At 41.7% G+C, this 18,746-nt stretch overlaps 1 protein-coding gene across 4 annotated transcripts in view; it reads right to left on the reverse strand.

The window, feature by feature from the left end:
- Nucleotides 1-18,746, reverse strand: part of dnaaf1 (dynein axonemal assembly factor 1) — a 36,784-nt gene that overhangs the window by 17,691 nt on the left and 347 nt on the right. Inside the window, exons 1-8 of one of the 4 annotated variants that reach the window (XM_055648756.1) lie at nt 17,632-18,722; nt 17,116-17,184; nt 15,792-15,963; nt 13,301-13,438; nt 9,337-9,570; nt 6,472-6,545; nt 4,809-4,983; nt 3,744-3,835 (exon numbers count right to left, since the gene is read on the reverse strand). In XM_055648756.1, the coding sequence (XP_055504731.1) occupies nt 3,744-3,835; nt 4,809-4,983; nt 6,472-6,545; nt 9,337-9,570; nt 13,301-13,438; nt 15,792-15,963; nt 17,116-17,158 (928 nt within the window). In that variant the 5' untranslated portion in view covers nt 17,159-17,184; nt 17,632-18,722. The other 3 variants (XM_055648758.1, XM_055648757.1, XM_055648755.1) reach the window with 3 other exon arrangements.

Genomic DNA, 18,746 nt, shown 5'->3' on the forward strand with positions numbered 1-18,746 from the left:
CCAAGATCTCAATGCCATTCTGAGTGCTCATTCTCCACACTGAGTAGTCATGGGCCAGAGATTCCTAGGAGTTGGCAGGGGTGGAGCCTCATTTCAAGGAAGCTTTAAATACATCCTTGCTGGTAGATTTTTCCCATAATGGAACTCTGAATACAACATCTGTATCTGGAATCTGATATTGATCGTGTGAATGATGTGGCCTGCTAAGAGAAACAAGGCCCGCAGTTCAGAGGACGTTGGCTTGATAGAGGATGCCGATTTCGTTCGCCTAGTTTTCCAGTGAATTTGGAAGATTTAGGGGTGCTGCTTTGGTGGTATTTTACAAGTCCTTAGAAATATCTGCTGTACGCAGTCCCAGTTCCCAGAAGCAAACATGTGAACAAGGATTACTACTGCCTGATCAATCATGTGATGGGTGTTCAAATACCCCTTTTCCTCAGTTGACCCAAGGCTATGATGGAACATTCAAGAGAATGGTGAATCTCATCATCTATATCTGTCTTTGACTCGTAGTACCTTGCAAGATTACGGAAGTGGTTCCATTTTCCAAGTTGGTAGAGGACCTAAATGTAAGCTCCATCCAATCATATGCTTCAGTGAATGAGTCCACAATAACTTGACACTTGGCACTGAGTCTGTACAAATGTATGTGCCTTCTGTAAACTACAGCTCAATTCGGAGTTATAGAAAATCTTGATTCTGTAGTGTACCCACCATAGATTGAACAGCGTAACCAAGTGTTACCTTTCTTATACTTAAAACCTTCTAGTTCATTACAAGTAGCACAGAATCAGTTTGTACTTCCCCGCTGAGAGCCAGGCCCAACACCGCTGGCTGGACAATTGCTGCTGTTGCTCCTCTTCCCTGACCAGTCCTCTGCCACAACAGTATCCAAAAGGGTATACCTGTTGTCAAGGGGAATGGCCCCAGGTGAGTCCTGTACTTTCTGCCTACTACCTTTCCTGTGATCACCCATCTACTTCCTGTAACTGCCCCTGACTTCCAACATCCAGCAGGAGGAGCATTGCACTATCCACCTGCCATTACCAGGACACCAAAAAGGTAGAAAGAATTACCCAGAAATATACACCGCACATTAACCTGCTATTTCTTTTTTTTCCTCAGCTCTCTCACTGGCGCCTCTTCAGCCAAAGCAACAGTACTGCACTTTCCCTCAGAGCATTTCACCTCAGCCTCTCTCCCAACACGGCCGCTCTGCCAAACTCTCCCTACTTTTTTATTCCCTGCTATGTCTTTTCTCAGCCAATGAAATGTATTTTCCAAATGTCCCACATCACTTGAAACAAAGCCATTTTTTCAATCAAAATGCAGTTCTCTCTCCACTCTCAATGATTCTTCAAGAATGCTTTCTCTCCTTTCAACATGGCTGCTCACCAACTCTGCTGGATTTTTTAAGAAACAATCTCCCAGTGTTCTGCACCCCTGCCTTTTATTGGCTACCGAGGACAACTTTTTTTACACAAAGGGTGGTGGGTATATGGAACAAGCTGCCAGAGGAAGCAATTGGGGCATTATACTACATTTAAACAACATTTAGATATGTACATAGATAGGAAAGGTTTAGAGGAATATTGGCCAAATGCTGGCAACTGGGACCAGCTTACATGATATATTTTATTCGACATGGACAAATTGGGGTGGGCCTTTTTCCATGCGGTACAGAGGCAGCACAGCGGCACAGCGGTAGAGATGCTGCATCATAGTGCCAGAGACACATGTTTGATCCTGACTACGGGTGTTGTCTGAATGTAGTTTGTACATTCTCCCTGTGACTGCGTGATTTTTTCTGCATGCTCTGGTTTCCTTCCACACTCCACAGATATACAGGTTAGTAAGTTAATTAGCTTGGTAAAAATTGTAAATTGTCCCTTGTGTGTAGGATAGTGTTAGTGTACAAGGTGATTGTGGTCAGCATGGACTTGGTGGGCCGAAGGGCCTGTACCCTGAAAACATTTGCGCGTCTGTCATCGTGGGAAGCTGGCCAGGAATATAAAGAAGGACAGTCAAAGCGTCTTTAGATATGTTAAGGGTACTTCAGATCGGTCTTCACTAAGGAAGGCACAAACAATCTCCCAGATGTACTGGAGGACAGGTACTAAGGATCTAAGGGGGTAGAGGAACTGAAAGAAAGTTTCATTAGGCGAGAAATAGCATTGGGTAGGCTAATGGGACTGAAGGATGATAAATCCCCTGGGCCAGGTGGGCAGCATCCCAGGGTACTCAGGGAGGTGGCTCTAGAAATAGTGAACACATTGGTGATCATTTTCCAATGTTCAATAGATTCAGGGTCAGTTCCTGTGGATTGGAGGATAGCTAATGTTATCCCACTTTTCAAGAAAGGAGCGAGAGAGAAAACGGGGAATTACAGACCAGTTACCCTGACTTCGGTGGTAGGAAAGATGCTGGAGTCAATTATTAAAGATGTAATAATGGGGCATTTGGATAGCAGTAAAAGGATTAGTCTAAGAGAACATGGATTTATGAAAGGGAATTCATGCTTGACTAATCTTCTGGAATTTTTTGAGGATGTGACAAGTAAAATGGATGAGGGGGAGCCAGTGGATGCAGTGTATCTAGATTGATAGATCCTTTATTGTCATTCAGACCTTTCAGGCCTGCAGTCATACACAGAATCAATAATAACAAAACATACAATAAACACAAATTAAACATCCACCACAGTGAGTTCACGAAGCACATCCTCACTGTGATGGAGGCAAAATCTAGATTTTCAGAAAGCCAATGATAAGGTCCCGCACGGGAGACTGATGACTAAAATTAGACCACATGGTATTGGGGATAGGGTGTTGACATGGATACAAAATTGGTTGGCAGACAGGAAGCAAAGAGTAGGAGTGAACAGGTCCTTTTCAGAATGGCAGGCAGTGGCGAGTGACGTGCCGCAAGGCTTGGCGTTGGGGCCGCAACTGTTTACCATATATATTAATGATTTGGAAGAGGGAATTAGGAGCAACACTAGCAAGTTTGCGGATTACACAAAGCTGGGTGGCAGTGTGAACTGTGAAGAGGATGTTAGGAGGTTGCAGGGTGACCTAGACAGGTTGAGTGAATGGGCAGCTGCGTGGCAGATGCAGTATAATTTAGGTAAATGTGAGGTTATCCACTTTGGCGGCAAAAACAATGGGGCAGATTATTATCTCAATGGGGTTAGGTTAGGTAAGGGGGAGCTGCAGCGAGACCTGGGTGTCCTTGTACATCAGTCACTAAAAGTTGGCATGCAGGTACAGCAGGCAGTGAAGAAAGCTAATGGAATGTGGCCTTCATAACAAAAGGATTTCCGTATAGGAGTAGAAAGGTTCTTCTGCAGTTGTATATGGCTCTGGTAAGACCACATCTGGAGTATTGTGTACAGTTTTTGTCTCCTAATTTGAGGAAGGACATCCTTGTGATTGAGGCAGTGCAGCGTAGGTTCACAAGATTGATCCCTGGGATGGCGGGACTGTCATATGAGGAAAGATTGAAAAGATTAGGCTTGTATTCAATAGACAATAGACAATAGGTGCAGGAGTAGGCCATTCGGCTCTTCGAGCCAGCATCGCCATTCAGCCATGATCACAATGAATGGCGGTGCTGGTTCGAAGGGCCAAATGGCCTCCTCTGCACCTATTTTCTATGTTTCTATGTTTCTATCCTCGAGCCCAATGGAGACAATTCACAAGTCAGATTTTAGCAGATAAGCAGATTAATTAAATAATACTAACCTTTAAAGTGCAAATAGAGTATGTCATTCAAGTATGGTGTCTGGTAGAGCTTCTGGTCCTTGCAGAGCTGCTTCAGGAACTCTTTTGTCATTCTGCAGAGTTGCAAAAAAGTCAAGTTTCAGGTTCAGAGCAAGCCTTACTTCATAAGTTAAGCAGGAAAAAGGGTAGAAGCAAATGTGCTTAAAAAAAAAACTGCAGCCTGATCAGAAAGGAAAGCAAGTATATTATGCCACATTTTTTTTTATATTACTTTTTCCTGTCAATATTAAAATAACATTCAAAATTTCACTGCAGTAAGATTGTCAACTTCAATTACTACTGAACAACCATGTTTTCCTAATCTTCATAGAGCTCTGAATCTCTGTCCCTAAATTTTTCCATTCTCCTTCAAAACTCTCCTTAAAACCTCCCACTTTCCAGTCATCTGCCCTCACTTCCTGATACGGTATGCTGGCCAATAAGGTTTGATAAAAAAAAAGAGATACAAAGAAATTGCACCAATTTCTTGCACTAAAAAACAATGCAAGAGGAGCTCAGACAGAATCTGTGGAGGAAATGGACAGATGGTGTTTTGGTTCCGATTGGAGTAGGGGAACAAAACTGGAAAAGAGAGATGACAGTGGAGCAAAGCTTGGCAAGTAATAGGTGGATATAGGTGGGGAAGACGAGTGGAGTTAGTGACAAAGACACAAGATGAAATGTAGACAAGGGGTGTCAGATAAGGAAAGAAGATAAATAAAATGCTATGCTGGAGGATGGGGTATGGTTGGAAGGGGATAGGGAGAGGAAAGAGTGGGTATAAAGGAAAATATGGGAATTGGGATGCGAGAAAAATAAATCTGGTAGAGCCATGATCAAATGGTGGAGTAAACTCAATGGGCCGTATGCCAAAATTCTGCTCCTATGCTCTTATGGGAGATGAGCATAGAGAGGAGAAGAAGAGAGCTGATAATGTGGCGTGATTAGGTTTCAGGGAAAACTTGTGGGAGAATGAATTGACTTGTTTGCATAGACCTGATGGACTTAATAATTTGATAATCACGACATTATTGAACAGGTTCCAACCTTGGGCCCAAGTCTTTCTTGGCTTTCTCTTGACGTTTTGTTGCGTTGAGGTCATTTGTCCCCACGCTCTTAGTCCATTTCTCCTCAGACGGCTGCACGCTTCCGCATTTTTGCTCACTTGTCATTTGATTGATTGATTTCTTTCTTTCTTCACCATTAGTAAAGTGCTCATTGGCTAGAAACACAATAACAACAAGGTTTACTAAAAACTGGATAACATGCATTATTTTATCTCATGTTTTGGTGACCAAATAAATAGGGTTAGGCAGTTTGTACAGATTGAACAATGTCAGAATATTACTGTGGAGCATATGACGCGTGTTGGGATACACTGAGTGGTGGATGGGATATATCAAACAATCTGACAATGGTGTGAAAATGCTTTAAACCATTACTGAGAAGTAGCATAGAATATATTGTAGTGCATCACAACAAAAATGTGGAGTCTATCACAAAGTGTTCCGATATATCTCACAAGCCATATTGCAAAGTAATATTGTGAATGCCATGGGATATTTCATAGATTGAGCCGATAGAGTAAAAGGGATATTTGACTGAATGGTGTATTGAGTATGGAAATATTCTGAATTTTGTGAATAATGGACTACAAACTAATATTGTGAGGAAAATGGAATATTATGGAATATTTTTATGAGAGATAGCTGCATATAATGAACTGAACTGTGAAAAAAACCCAACTTCTATCGTTATTTATTCACTTTGAAGTTGTTGCTGGCAAATCCAACATTTATTCCCTATCCCAGTTGGTGATCAATGTTTTTGAACAGATCCAATTCTTTTTAGGTTTAGGATTATTATTGGCCCAGTTAAACTTTGTTTACATGCTATCCAATCAGATCAAATCTTCTGGCAAGTTGGCATTTATTAAGGAGGGAGTTGCAGGACTTGGACCCAGCAAAGAAGTGGCAGGCAACATTTGTGGAAAGACTTGGCTACATAGAACAGAGACCATAGAATAATGCAGCACAGGAGCACACCCTTCAAACCATTATATTTGTGGCGAAAATCATGCCAAATTAAAGTAATCCCACCTGCCTGCTCATGATCCTGGTTGCTTTATTTCCTGCATGTTCATGGCTTGTCTAAATATCTCATTAACATCAGTATCGTAGCTGCTTGCACCACAATCCTCCCTCTCAGCAGCGCATTCCAGGCACGCACCATTAACTGTGTAAAGGCCTTGCAACTAAAATCCGCTTTGACTTATGTTCACCAGTATTTGACATTTTGACCCTGGGAAAAAGGTTGTGACTATCAATCCTAATTTAATGATGTTTCAGCAATGAGCAATGTTTTCTTCATATAAGAACCACCACATTGATAGGCTCCATAGCAGAAGCGTCCACGTCACGGGGCTAGAAACTGGAAGTATCCTGAGCTAATTCTGCTACCACCATCATCTATTGCTAGCAATTGATGGCTCCCACTGATTGTCACCGGAAGTTGCGTCCTTTTCAGGACGGACGATGACAGTGATGTCAACATTTGAAACATGGAAGATGGACACAAAAGAAGACCACATTGATGTAAAATGACAGAAAGATGATGTGATGGGAAGACACTTGCATTGTCCACAAAACCTGCCACCATTTAATGTCAGAGGTGTGGCCATCAATTCAAAGCCACCTCATGTCCTACTCACCGTGATCATCCATAGTTTCTGCTTGCAATTTTCCATCTTCCAAAACGGATGAGGCAAATAATGAAATAACTGAGCTGTAGATGAAACAGTAGTATGGCAGAATGTTAGAATATATAGTAGTACAGCATCGTACTTCTCCTAATGCTGAAGGTATAACATTTGATCCAAAAACTTGATTATCAGTAAAAGGGACACACAAGGAACTTCAAATGCTGTAATGTTGCGTAGAACTAAAGTAACCCAGTGAGTCAGGCAGCATCACTGGATGACAAGAAACATATAAGCCACATACAGCAATGGGCTCAGCACTAATCCCCAAGGCACACCAGTAGTCACAGGCCTCCAGTCCAAAAACAACCTTTCACCATCAGCCTCTGCTTTGTTCCATGAACCTACTTCTTTATCCAGTCGGCTAGCTCTCCTTGGATCCCATGCAAACTAACCTTCCAGATCAACCTACCACACAAAACCTTATCATATGTCTTGTTGAAGTCCATACAGACAATGATCATATTGAATGGCAGTGCTGGCTCGAAGGGCCGAATGGCCTATTTCTGCATCTATTTTCTATGTTTCTATGCTTGAGTATATGGCAATAAAACTCGACCACTTGATTTTGAAGCATTCATGCATGGTGGAGGCATAATGTAGTCATTGAGTGATACAGTGTGAACTTCGGCGCAACTAGCCCACAACAAGCAGAGGAGAAATCCTCATCGAGGACCTTCCCCATCTCTTGTGGCTACACACACAGATGACTGCTTTGGTTTCTGAAGGGTCCTATTCTCTTTCTCATTACCCTCTTTCCCTCAATGCACATAAAATCTCTGGATTTTCCTTAATATTATCTGCCAAAGCTATCTCCTGCCTTCTTTTTACCTTCCCAATTTCCTTCTTAGGTGTGGTCCTCAGTTCCTGAAACTCCTCCAAGGATACATGATCCCGGCTGCCTATACCTGGCACATGTCCCCTTCTTTTTCCTGACCAGAGACTCAATTTCCTTTGTCATCCAAGTTTCCTTCCTCTAACAGGAACTTTTCCCTTCACTCTGACAGGAACATGTATGCCCTGAACTCTAGTCATCACTTTTAAAAGCATCCCATTTTCCAAATGTCCCTTTCCCTACAAACCACCTATTTGAATCAACTTTAGCAAGTTCCTGTCTAATAACATCAAACTGGTCTTGCCCCAATTCGGAATCCTCCCAACAAGTCGATCATCCGCAGATAGACACAAAAAGCTGGAGTAACTCAGTGGGTCAGGCAGCATCTCTGGGAAAAATGTATAATTGACGTTCCGAGTCGAAATTGTTCTTCAGAATGAGAGTCAGAGAAATCAAGAGATATTGATGGTGATGCAGAGAGATATAGAACAAATAAATGAGAGATATGCAAAAAATAACGATGATGAAAGAAATAGGCCATTGTTAGCTGTGGGCTAGCTGAAAATAAGTTACAGACAATGAACTCATCATGACAACAGTAAAATTAGTACAACGATCAGGGTGGGGGTGGGACTGGGCTAACCGTTTACTAATGCCATCTTGGACCACTGCCAAGACATTCTCTTTAATCAGCAAAGCAACATGTATTTAACCCCCACCTCTATCTCATCTGTAGCATCTTTACCCTGGAACATTAAGCTCCCAGTCCTGTCCCTCTCTTAGCTAGATTTCTGCATAGTTAAAACTTCCTAGTTGCTCATACCCATCCATGTCTTTAGTTCATCCGACATACCTGTCAGATCTTTTGCACTAAAATAGATACATTCAATCCGACAGTCCTTCCTCGCTCCCTGCCGTACTCCTGCCTATCCTGACAACTGAACCTCGTTTCATTACTTGCCATACCTACTTTCAACCTCTCACCTACCTCAAACCTGTATTGGATCCCACCCTGCTGCCAATCTAGTTAAACGAGGAGCACAAGCAAACCTGCCAGGATATTGGTTCCCCTCCAGTTCAGATGCATCTCATCCCTCTTGTACAATTCACCTCTACCCTAGAGGGGAACCCAATGGTCCATAAATCAGAATCACTGCCCCTGCGCCAACTCATCAACCACGCATTAATCTGTCCTCCTATTCCTATCATGTGGCACTGTGTGAAATCCAATCCTTGAGGTCCTCCTTTTTAACCTTTTGTTTTGGTCTCTACATTCATTTCACAGAACATCAGCCCTTTTCACACCTGATTATTTTTTAGCAACATGCACAACTTATGGCTGCTCATTCTCCCCCTGAAAAGGCCATGCAACTGTTTGGATATATCCTGGACTCTGGCACCAGAGAGCCAACACATTAACCTGGTGTCCCCATAATTAGCAAGTCTCCTACCACTATGGCTCTACCTAACATTGCCCTTCCTCGCTATGCCTCAAAACCAGGCCACAGATCTGACTACTACAGCTGCCCACCGTACTACGGTCATCCCCCAACGGTATCCAAAAGCATACAGATATTTTGAGTATGAGAATCAGATGCCAAATTAGGTAGTTGAAACAGGTTCTAAAACAGCATTTAAAAGACATTTGGACGAGTAAATGGGTTGAAATAGTTGAGAGGGATATGATCCATTTGTAGGTACATGGAACCTGCTTAAGGTGGTTTTGCATCTTGGTCGGCATGGATTGATTCTGAACAGCTTTTTTTTGTGCTGTATGCTTCCATAACCACGAGAGAAATAATGGAAAGATCAGTTCAGAAACTTGAGGAAATACAATGAGTACCCACCTTTTAATGTCTTACTGTCTCTGAAAGTATGGATCTGAGGAGTTAAGAGCGTCTGACTGAATAATCCGTTCAAGCAAAAGACCCTATTGGAACCATGGGAACAGTGATTCAGGCTCAACAGGACAAGCTCCTCACCTGGACTGCATGCCCTTTGTAGCATTTTCTTGGTGTTTTATGGGATTTAATTTTTTTCTTTTCATTAATTTAGCTCCTTCTTGATCAGATTGCTGGTTGCATTCTCCTTGATTTCTTGCAGGTTCTCCACCTTCATCACACGAGAATTGCACTGTATCACCTTGATATTCCACAATTTCCATTTGTGGCCTCCCGTTTCTCATTACTGACAAGGTGGTTGGTGGAACAATTGTGCTGTAATTTAAACAGACCAAAGGGAATGTTACAGCATTTTAATTACAGAATATCAAAACAGAATATGATGGAAACACTCAATCGGTAGGGCAGCTTATGTGGAAAGAGAAACATAATTAATATTTTGGGTCAAAGGCCTTTAATGAGAACTGAGAAAAAATTGTAAAAATATTAATTTTAAATCGTAGAGATGATGTAGGGAAGGATGTTGTCTACAAAAGAGAATATCTTGATTGGGAGAGACCAGGATTGCCATGGGGATCTGTTGTAGTGGTTCTCTCGTCACCTGGGTTAAGTGCAGCTAACACAGTATGATAAAGAGTGTTAAGTACTACAAGATAATAGGAATAGGAATACTTTATTGTCACATGTGACGAAGCACAGTGAGATTCTTTGCTTGCATACACAAATATACCAATAGCCGCCACCTACCGCGCTGACTATGGTGCATGTTCAGCACAACAGGGTGTTCCATGGAGACAGAAAAAAATAGCCAACATCACAGACATATGACCTATATCAGAAATGATTGGTTCTGATGTTGAAAGTGAGTTAGCAATGCATTATTGCTGCTTCATGCATTTTTTACAGAACACTAAACTTTCTTCCTGTATACTGCCAATTTCCATCCAGCTCTCATCAGTCCGTTTCTGCCTCAGCCCTACAAAATCTGGATTACTCCATCTCAGGGGATATGTTTACTGTAAATATCCATTATGGGCCTATAGATTCACATAGCTATCCAGGACATCTTTCCCCCACCCAGCCTCCTATATCCACTGTCCAGTTCCTACATCAGTCATATTTGCTTTGAAGATCAGACTTTCCACAAAGGTGCTTCTGTCCTCCTTCTTCCTAAACCTTGGCATGTCCACTATGGTGGGGGAAGAAGACATTTCAGAGGCACCCGTGTGGAAAATCTACTCTCACCCTCATCTCAACAGAGCAAGGATATTTTCCTGATCTTCATACTGCATCCCATGGCCACATTTATTGCTTTTGTTCCCCCACAAGCTGCAACTAGACTCCATCACAAGACCTCTTCCATCAACAACAACCTCACAATGTTTTCCCATACTCCTATCCTTTCACCTCTTCCTTTTCCACCATCTGAGGACCCAAACTCTCTTTCCAGACGTGCCACTTCTTCCAGCATTTGGAGTTCAATGTGATCTCCTCGACACAGGTGAAATCAGATGCAAATTCAGTGATCACTTTGCAAAGTACATGTGTTCAGTCCAGCTTGATCCTGAATTTCCTGTGAAACGCCACTTTAGTTTTTCATCACACTTCCACTCTGATCCATCTTTCTGTGGTTATGAGGCCTAACACAGTTTAAGTAATTGCAGCACATCTTCCATTCTAAATATATTACAGCCTTTCAGACAATATCCCACTATACAACTTCTAACAACTCACTTTCTTTCTGTATTATAACTGTCCATTTCTGCTACAATTTTCTTTTTTTTTGTTTTAGAGATACAATTTGGAAACAGGCCCTTCAGCAGAATGAGTCTGCGTCGACCAATCATCACCCATACACTCGTTCTATCCAACACACTAGAGAAAATGTACATGATCCAAATTACCTACAAACCTGCATGCAGGGATGTGGGAGGAAACCGAAGCACCTGGGAAAAATCCACGCGGTCACAGAAGGAATGTACAAACTCCATACAGACTGCATCCATGGTCAGGTTCGAACCAGGTTTTCTGGTGTTGTAAGCCAGCAAACACTACCGCTGCTCCAGTGTGCTGCCCGAGTCATCCACCTGTGGTATTGCCTCATTTATTTGTTTCCATTTGCACCATCGGCCCTGCAGTCTAACATTTCGGTGCTTGTGCTATTACTCTCGAATTGCGCCCATTGACTGCATGATTTCTACAGTTCCACGGCAACCCTACCTCACTAACTCATAGATTTTTTTCCCCAACTTGACAACTTTTGTTTGCTCACTTTTCTGGCAATTGATTTCAGTATGAAACATTAAAATTATTTCCCTTTCAACAGATGATGCGTCACCTGCTGAACCTTCCCAGCATTTTATGTTTAAACATCTGACTTCCAGCATTTGCATTTTTAATTTGCGTTTGTAACCTCCAGACAAGAATTCCAATAACTTCCTTGCAGATTTCCTCATGATTCTCTCCAAAGCCATATTTCGCATGTGACTTGCGCCAAAACATGATCATTCATTACTCCTGTATTCACTAACCTGCATCAATTGCTGCTTAGCAATAATTGTTTTTAAGCTGACATTCACGGTTTCAAATCACTCCATGTCTCTCCTTTTTTTTCTCTGTAAGATACTCCAACCCTCCAAAGTATTTCTGCTCCTTCAATTGAGAATCCCAGATTTTGACTACTCACATTTGGCCATGTTTTCAGCTAACAAGACCAACTTTGAGTTTCCATCACCAAATCTGACTATCTTTCTACTTTTCCATCCTCTTCAGGAAGGTCTTTGACCAGTAATTTGCTCAAACACAGCATTATGTTAAATTTGGTTTGAAAAGCTTGTGGTGGTTTATTGCTCTAAAGTCACATACAAATATTTGTTTTGTTATTGATGGTAGAGCCAACAGTGCCATTCCTCCTTAGAGGACTGGTAAACCAGCTGAGCAGCAGTGTAATACAGAGTGATTGAATGAAACGCTACTCCATTCATCATTTGCATCTCAATTGAAAATACTGCATGCATAGTTTTTCTCAATTCCTTTTCTGAATCTGGGCATTGCAGGCAATGCCAACATTTATTTTCCATCACTAATTGCCCTTGAGAAAATGGGGATGGTGAGCCACTTTCTTAAACAGCTGCAGTCCTTCTCACAATCCTATGGGCAGGAATTTCATGGCTTGGAACCAAATATGAAAGGACAACTGTGTATTTGCAAGACAGGATAGTATGCGACTTGACAGAGAACCTGGAGGTGATGGTGTTCCCATGCAGCCCTTGTCCTGCTTAATGGTGAAGGTTAGGAGTTTGGGAACTGATGTCGTAAGAGCTCAGGCCAGTGCACACGCTATATTTTATAGCCAATAAGTAAGCCTTAGAGCAAATAAAGTTTGGGGTCATTGATGGTCTTTCAATAAAGCAATCTGTTTTGTTCTGGAAGGTGTTGCTCATCTTGAGCATTTCTGGTACAGCACTCATCTAGGCAATTGGAGGCCATTCCATTACTCTCACTTTCCACTGTGGTAGAAAGGCCTTGGATGTCAGAAGGGGAGTTACTCTGCAAAGTACCCAACCTCTGGGTGTTCCGAAAGTGGTAATTGTAATTGGATTTCTGATCAGAGGTGATACATAAGGTGGAGAATGCAGCAATGAAAATGCTATTCAATGACAAGAATTGCTCTTGTTGAAGATGGACATTTTCTGGCACTTCTGTAATATTATTTGTTATTTATTTGCGTATGCCCGAACATTGTCCAAATCTCGCATCATGTGACCATTATCTGTTTCACTTGATGGGGTGACAATAGGTAACTTCCACTATGCATATCACCTCTCACTCCACCCTCCTTGCATTACAAGTAAAATTTCAAATAAGCTTTTCAATAAATGCAATAATTAAATAAAGTGTGATGATTTGCAATGCATTAGTGAAAATACAGAGAAATGCAGTCAAATGAATATCTCTTTCATCCCAGGGTAAAATTATATTATTGGATTGTAGTTTACAGGATACCAATTGAACCACAGAAACAATAATAGGACAAGTTCCTCACCTTGGCCCCAAGTCCTCAGCATTCTCTTTATGTTCTGTTGAATTGAATTCATTTATCCCCATGCGCTTAGAACTTTCCAGCTCGGAGAGATAGTCACCTTTGCATTTTTCATCATTTCTCATCAGATCGGTCGCTTTGCTGAAGGAAAAGTGTGCATTGTCTTAACAGCAAAATTTACAAAAAGATGACATTCATCCATTTACTCTATTTTACATAAACCACGTTCTGATGGACAAACAAAGAGGGCTGTGCAATTTTTATAGAAACACCAGTTAATTTTGAGGCATCTGCTGTGTGTGAGAATAAACACAAGGGTGAATAAGATGAAAGACAATAATTGAAAATTGTGTAAGAAATTTGTATTGCTGTGTGGTTTGGGATTCAAATCAAGAATTTTCCCTGCAAAAGTCACTTGGTTTATTAGAGATACAGTATATGCATTGTATCAGCAACATTTTCAAAGAGAATATGGGGAGTACATCGTGAAATTTATCCAAGGATAATGATAAGTATTTTTTAATCAAAGCTTTTGAAAAGATCCTGCATGGTACGGTAGTGGAGGTTCAGGCATAAAGGATCTAGTATGAGCTGGCTAATTGATTCCAAAATTGGCTTGGTGATAGGAGGCAAAGTGTAGTAGTGAATGGATATGTTTCTGATTCAAAGTTTGGGATAAGTGGCATACCCAAGTGATCCATACCGAAAACTATAATGTTTATCATATATATTAACAAATGGTATGTAAATGCAGGAGACACAAAGAATACACTTGCTGGTTTACGAAAAGTGCTGCAGTAACTCAGCAGGCCAGGATGACAAAGATAGGCAATGTTTCAGATCAGGATCCAACAGGACCTTGTCAAATGCCTTGATTAAAGAAGTCTGAAGAAGGGTACCGACCTGAAAAGCACCTATCCAAGTCCGTCAGAGATACTAATGAGCCGCTGAGTTACTCCAGCACTTTGTGAATTATGACTTTTTCATGGGTTTTACGATAGTTATGAATAAGGATAAGTTTAGACTTTGGGGGAAAGTAGTAAATTGGGGTAAAGCATGAGACATGAGACTTGTGGGAGTGGTTAAAAATCACAATATCATTTAAAGGTATTTAACAGCCCAAATTTCGTTCAAACCAAAAGGACTGAATGACAATAAAAGGAATTCAATTCAATTCAAATGAACTATCGCTGATCTATCTTTTCCTCTCAAATTCATTCTTCTGCCTTATCGCCTTAACCTTTAACAACCTACCTATGAAGAAGCTGTCAATCTCTGCTTTAACAATGCCCATGAATTCTATAGATTCACCACCCTCTGGCTAACGAAATTCCTCCTCATCTCCTTTCTAAATGTACATCCTTTTCTTCTGCGGCTTGCCTTCTGGTCCTAGACTTTCTCACTAATAAAAACACTTGACCACGTCCACTCCCATCATTCTAAACTCCAACAAGTACAGGCTTAGACCTGTCAAATACTCAGCATATATTAACCCAATTATCCCTGGGATCATTCTTGTAAATCTCCTCTGGACCCTCTCCAACGTCAGCACATCCATCCTCAGATATGGGGCCCAAAATGACCCACAATATTCCAAATGAGGTCTGGCCATTGCCTTATGAAACCTCGGCATTACATCACTGTTTTTATATTCTAGTCCACTTAAAATGAATGCTAACATTGCATTTTCCTTCCTTACTACCAATTCAATTTGCAGATCAATGTTTTAGGAATCCTGCACCAGCACTCCCAAGTCCCTTTGCACCACTTGTTTCTGAATCCTCTCGTCTTTCTAAAATAGTCTACGCCTTTATTCCTTCTTCCAAAGTACATGACTGCATGCTTTTCAATACAGTATCCCATCTGCAACTTCTCTGTCCACTCTCCCAACCTGTCCAAGTACTTCTGCAGTCACCTTGCTACTGCTACACTACCTGTCCCTCTATCTGTTAGAGGGTTATACCCTCTAACCTATGACATTTCCACCCTGGGGAAATGTTCCGAGTGCCTCCCTGATCTGTGCATCTCTTGTTTTTCTTTTAGCTAATACCCTCTAATCTAGGCAACATTCTGGTAAACCTCTTTTGCACCCTCTCCAAAATCCCCCATATAGTTCCTGTAATGGGGCAATCAGAACTGCATGGAATACTTCAAATGCAGCCTATTTTAAGTTTTTTAAGGCTGCAACCTGTCTTCTTGATTCTTAACTCTATACCGTAACAAATGAAGACAACTCTACATGGCTTCCTTTCTCAATTTCTTAGCGCTTCTTTATTTATTTCTTGTTCTGCTTTGCTGTTAACTCCATCCTTTCAGTATTTCCAAGAAATTCTGCTTTGATTTAAAATGTCTATAGTTTCTTTGACTTTTGAAAAAGAGTTTGCACATTTTAACTGTTCCTATTGAAAATATATGACTAATGGGTTGGCAATACTTACTGGGTTACATAATAAATGAGAATAATAACTCAGTTTAACCAGGACAAGATCCTCACCTAGACCCTATGGCCTTCGTGGCATTTTCCCAGTCCTTTGTGCATTTGATTTCACTAATTGCCTTGCCATTCATTTCTCCTTGATCAAACAGATGGTCACCTTCCAGCAGGTTGCATTTTCCATCACTTCTCACAGCTTCACTTCCTTTCCCACAAAAGGGTTGCTCCACACCTGTAAATACATTAAGTAAAAGTGTGCAAAGGGTTGGAATTCATGTAATTTCTTTCCGATTTGAAATACTTGCTCAAATATGGCAGTGGTGTGCAATGTCAGCCTTTCACTGAATGGTATCTCTAGGATGTATCTGTTACAGAGCGGTTGGACAAGATGTATTTTGCTCCATATTCCTAGCATACCTCAAACAACTCTAAGCCCAATCAAAATTCAAGTGATAATGCAGATGACAATTTGTATTTCAGCTCCAGACATGTCTCCTGCCAATTTGTTCCACTACATGTTGGTAACTACCCAGTAATCTGGAATATTGCCAGATGCATTTGTTCTCTTAAACGCAATACAACTCCAAACCAATCAACCATTCTCCTCGGTCAGCAATCATTGGCAAAACAAAATATGTTGAAATACAGTATCCCTTATTCAGTCAATTATGTAAACCTCCCCCCCCCCCCCCCCCCACCCCACCCCCCATTGACTCCTTCTACACTTTACGCTACTTAATGAAAACAGCCAGCTTAATCAAGAGTAACATCCCCTCTTCTCCTCTCACCCGCTGGCCAGACAATACAAGAACTTGAAAGCATGCAACTCTAAATTCAGGAATAGCTTCTTTCCCGCTGTTACCAGACTACTGCATGAGCCCCATAAGCTAATGGATGTTTCATAGGCTAAGAAAAGACTCCAAATCTACCACTTGCAGCCCTTTCACTTCTTTCTGATCTGAACATTTTCGCCGCCTGTAAGAGTAAGAGTAACACAGGTCTGAAGAAGGGTCTTAACCCGAAGCGTCACCCATTCCTTCTCTCCAGAGATGCTGCCTGTCCACTGAGTTACTCCAGCTTCTTGTGTCTATACACATGATATGTTTGCCTAAACCAAAGTTACAACCAAACCTGATTCTGTTCCCAGCTTACTTATGTTATGGTGTTAATAGAGGAATTTCCCTTCAAAATAGTAAGTGATAGCAAGCAGGTAATTATTTTAATTGTTCAAATGAGCAAATATGTTAAATATTATGGTATTGATAGATGAAGACCACTGGTGAGATATTATTAGACTGAAGAAAGACTGGCTTCTCTTTCTTCTCTCTTAAATGAAAAATTAGATGTCAGCATCATTTCAAAAACCTACTCACAGCTTACTCACCCAGGTGGTTCCCAGCTTCTATTTCCATGCTGTCATCTCCCATTCCTGACAAAATAAATGATCTGCAATCTAAACAACAAAAAATATACATTTGTTTATTCATGGGATATGGGCGGCACAGGTTTTTCCATTTTGTGTGGTCCCCAATTGATCCTGAACTGAGGAAGCTGTGAAGAAGTTACCACATTGCTGTATCCAGAGTCACACAAGGCTCGATCAGACAAGTCAGAGAGATATCATCCCTAAGTGAGCAGAGTCGACACAAAACGACTCCTATTTATTTCTCTTCTACAGAGAAGCTGCCTGGCCCGCTGAGTTACTCCAGCTTTTTGTGTCTATCTTCGATGTAAACCTGCATCTGCAGTTCCTTCCTACACACAAGACTATAAGACACCAGCAACCCCGCGATACTGTGCAAACCTGCGGGGTAAACACTACAACACGCCAGGCGACTGGTCCCCAGCAAAGATCATTGATCGTTAAAGCCCCGCTCTATAATCTTTGGTCCCCAGTTACCTCCGCTGTCCTGTGCCCTCCGTTACCAGGGCAACGCAGCCCACAACAACCCACAATTCTCAGCGGCATGGACCTCGCGAGGTTCCAGCGAAGCATGCGCAATGCGATTCTCCGCGAGCCCCAGGACAAGACAATTCAAGAAACTTGTTGCTGCAATGTGACTTTAAGAAGGAACTGCAGATGCTGGAAAATCGAAGATAGACAAAAGTACTGGAGAAACTCAGCGGGTGCAGCAGCATCTAGTTTCTCCAGCACTTGTGGCTCGCTGCAATGAATGTGTGTGCTTGGCCTGGACAGATATTCAGGTAATTGTCGACTTATAGGGAAATGGGACCGTTTCTGAAAAATCAGGTTGATTATCAACAGCCTGCAAACAATCAACTCTCCTCTTGTAACTGGAATCGAATGGAGATGGCTGAAAGTTCATAAATCGGGAACAAACGTGACTATGAAGGGCAGCACGGTAGCGCAGTTGGCCTCACAGTGCCATGGGTTTGATTCTGACCCGATTGATCTCTTTGCAGAGATTAAACATTCTTCATGCGTTCATGTGAGTTCCTCCCGGTGCTCTAGTTTCCAGCTGCGTGTGAGGGGTTGTAGGTTATTTGGTCACTGGAAAAATTGCCCCTCGTGTGTGGGGAGTGGATGAGAATATGGAAAACATGAAACTGGTATGAAAGAGTGATCAACGGTGGGCGTCGACTTGGTGGAAGGAAAAGCCTGTTTCCATGCTGTATCTCAAAACTAAATTAAACGACCCAAAATGGATAGGTAACCTTTGGCCAGGTCAACACTACATCATTCAAACTGAAACCAAGCTCACAATTGATTAGGCACATGTGATCCCGCCTGCCCTATGGCCATGGAAAATAATTATTAATGGTGCTTGTAAAATACCTTACATTTATGTTTTGGAAACTAAGTATCCTTCTTCAAGTTAGACAAAAATGTTGGGGAAAGTTAGCGGGTGAGGCGGCATCTATGGAGCGAAGGGACGGGTGATGCTTTGGGTCGAGACCCTTCTTCAGACTGATGGGAGGCGGGAAGAAGAAAGGAAGATGCAGAGACAGTGGGCTGTGGGAGAGCTGGGGAAGGGAATGAGAGAAAGCAAGGAC

This window comes from Leucoraja erinacea, chromosome 17 (assembly GCF_028641065.1).
Source record: "Leucoraja erinacea ecotype New England chromosome 17, Leri_hhj_1, whole genome shotgun sequence".
Classification (NCBI taxonomy): Eukaryota; Metazoa; Chordata; class Chondrichthyes; order Rajiformes; family Rajidae; genus Leucoraja; species Leucoraja erinaceus.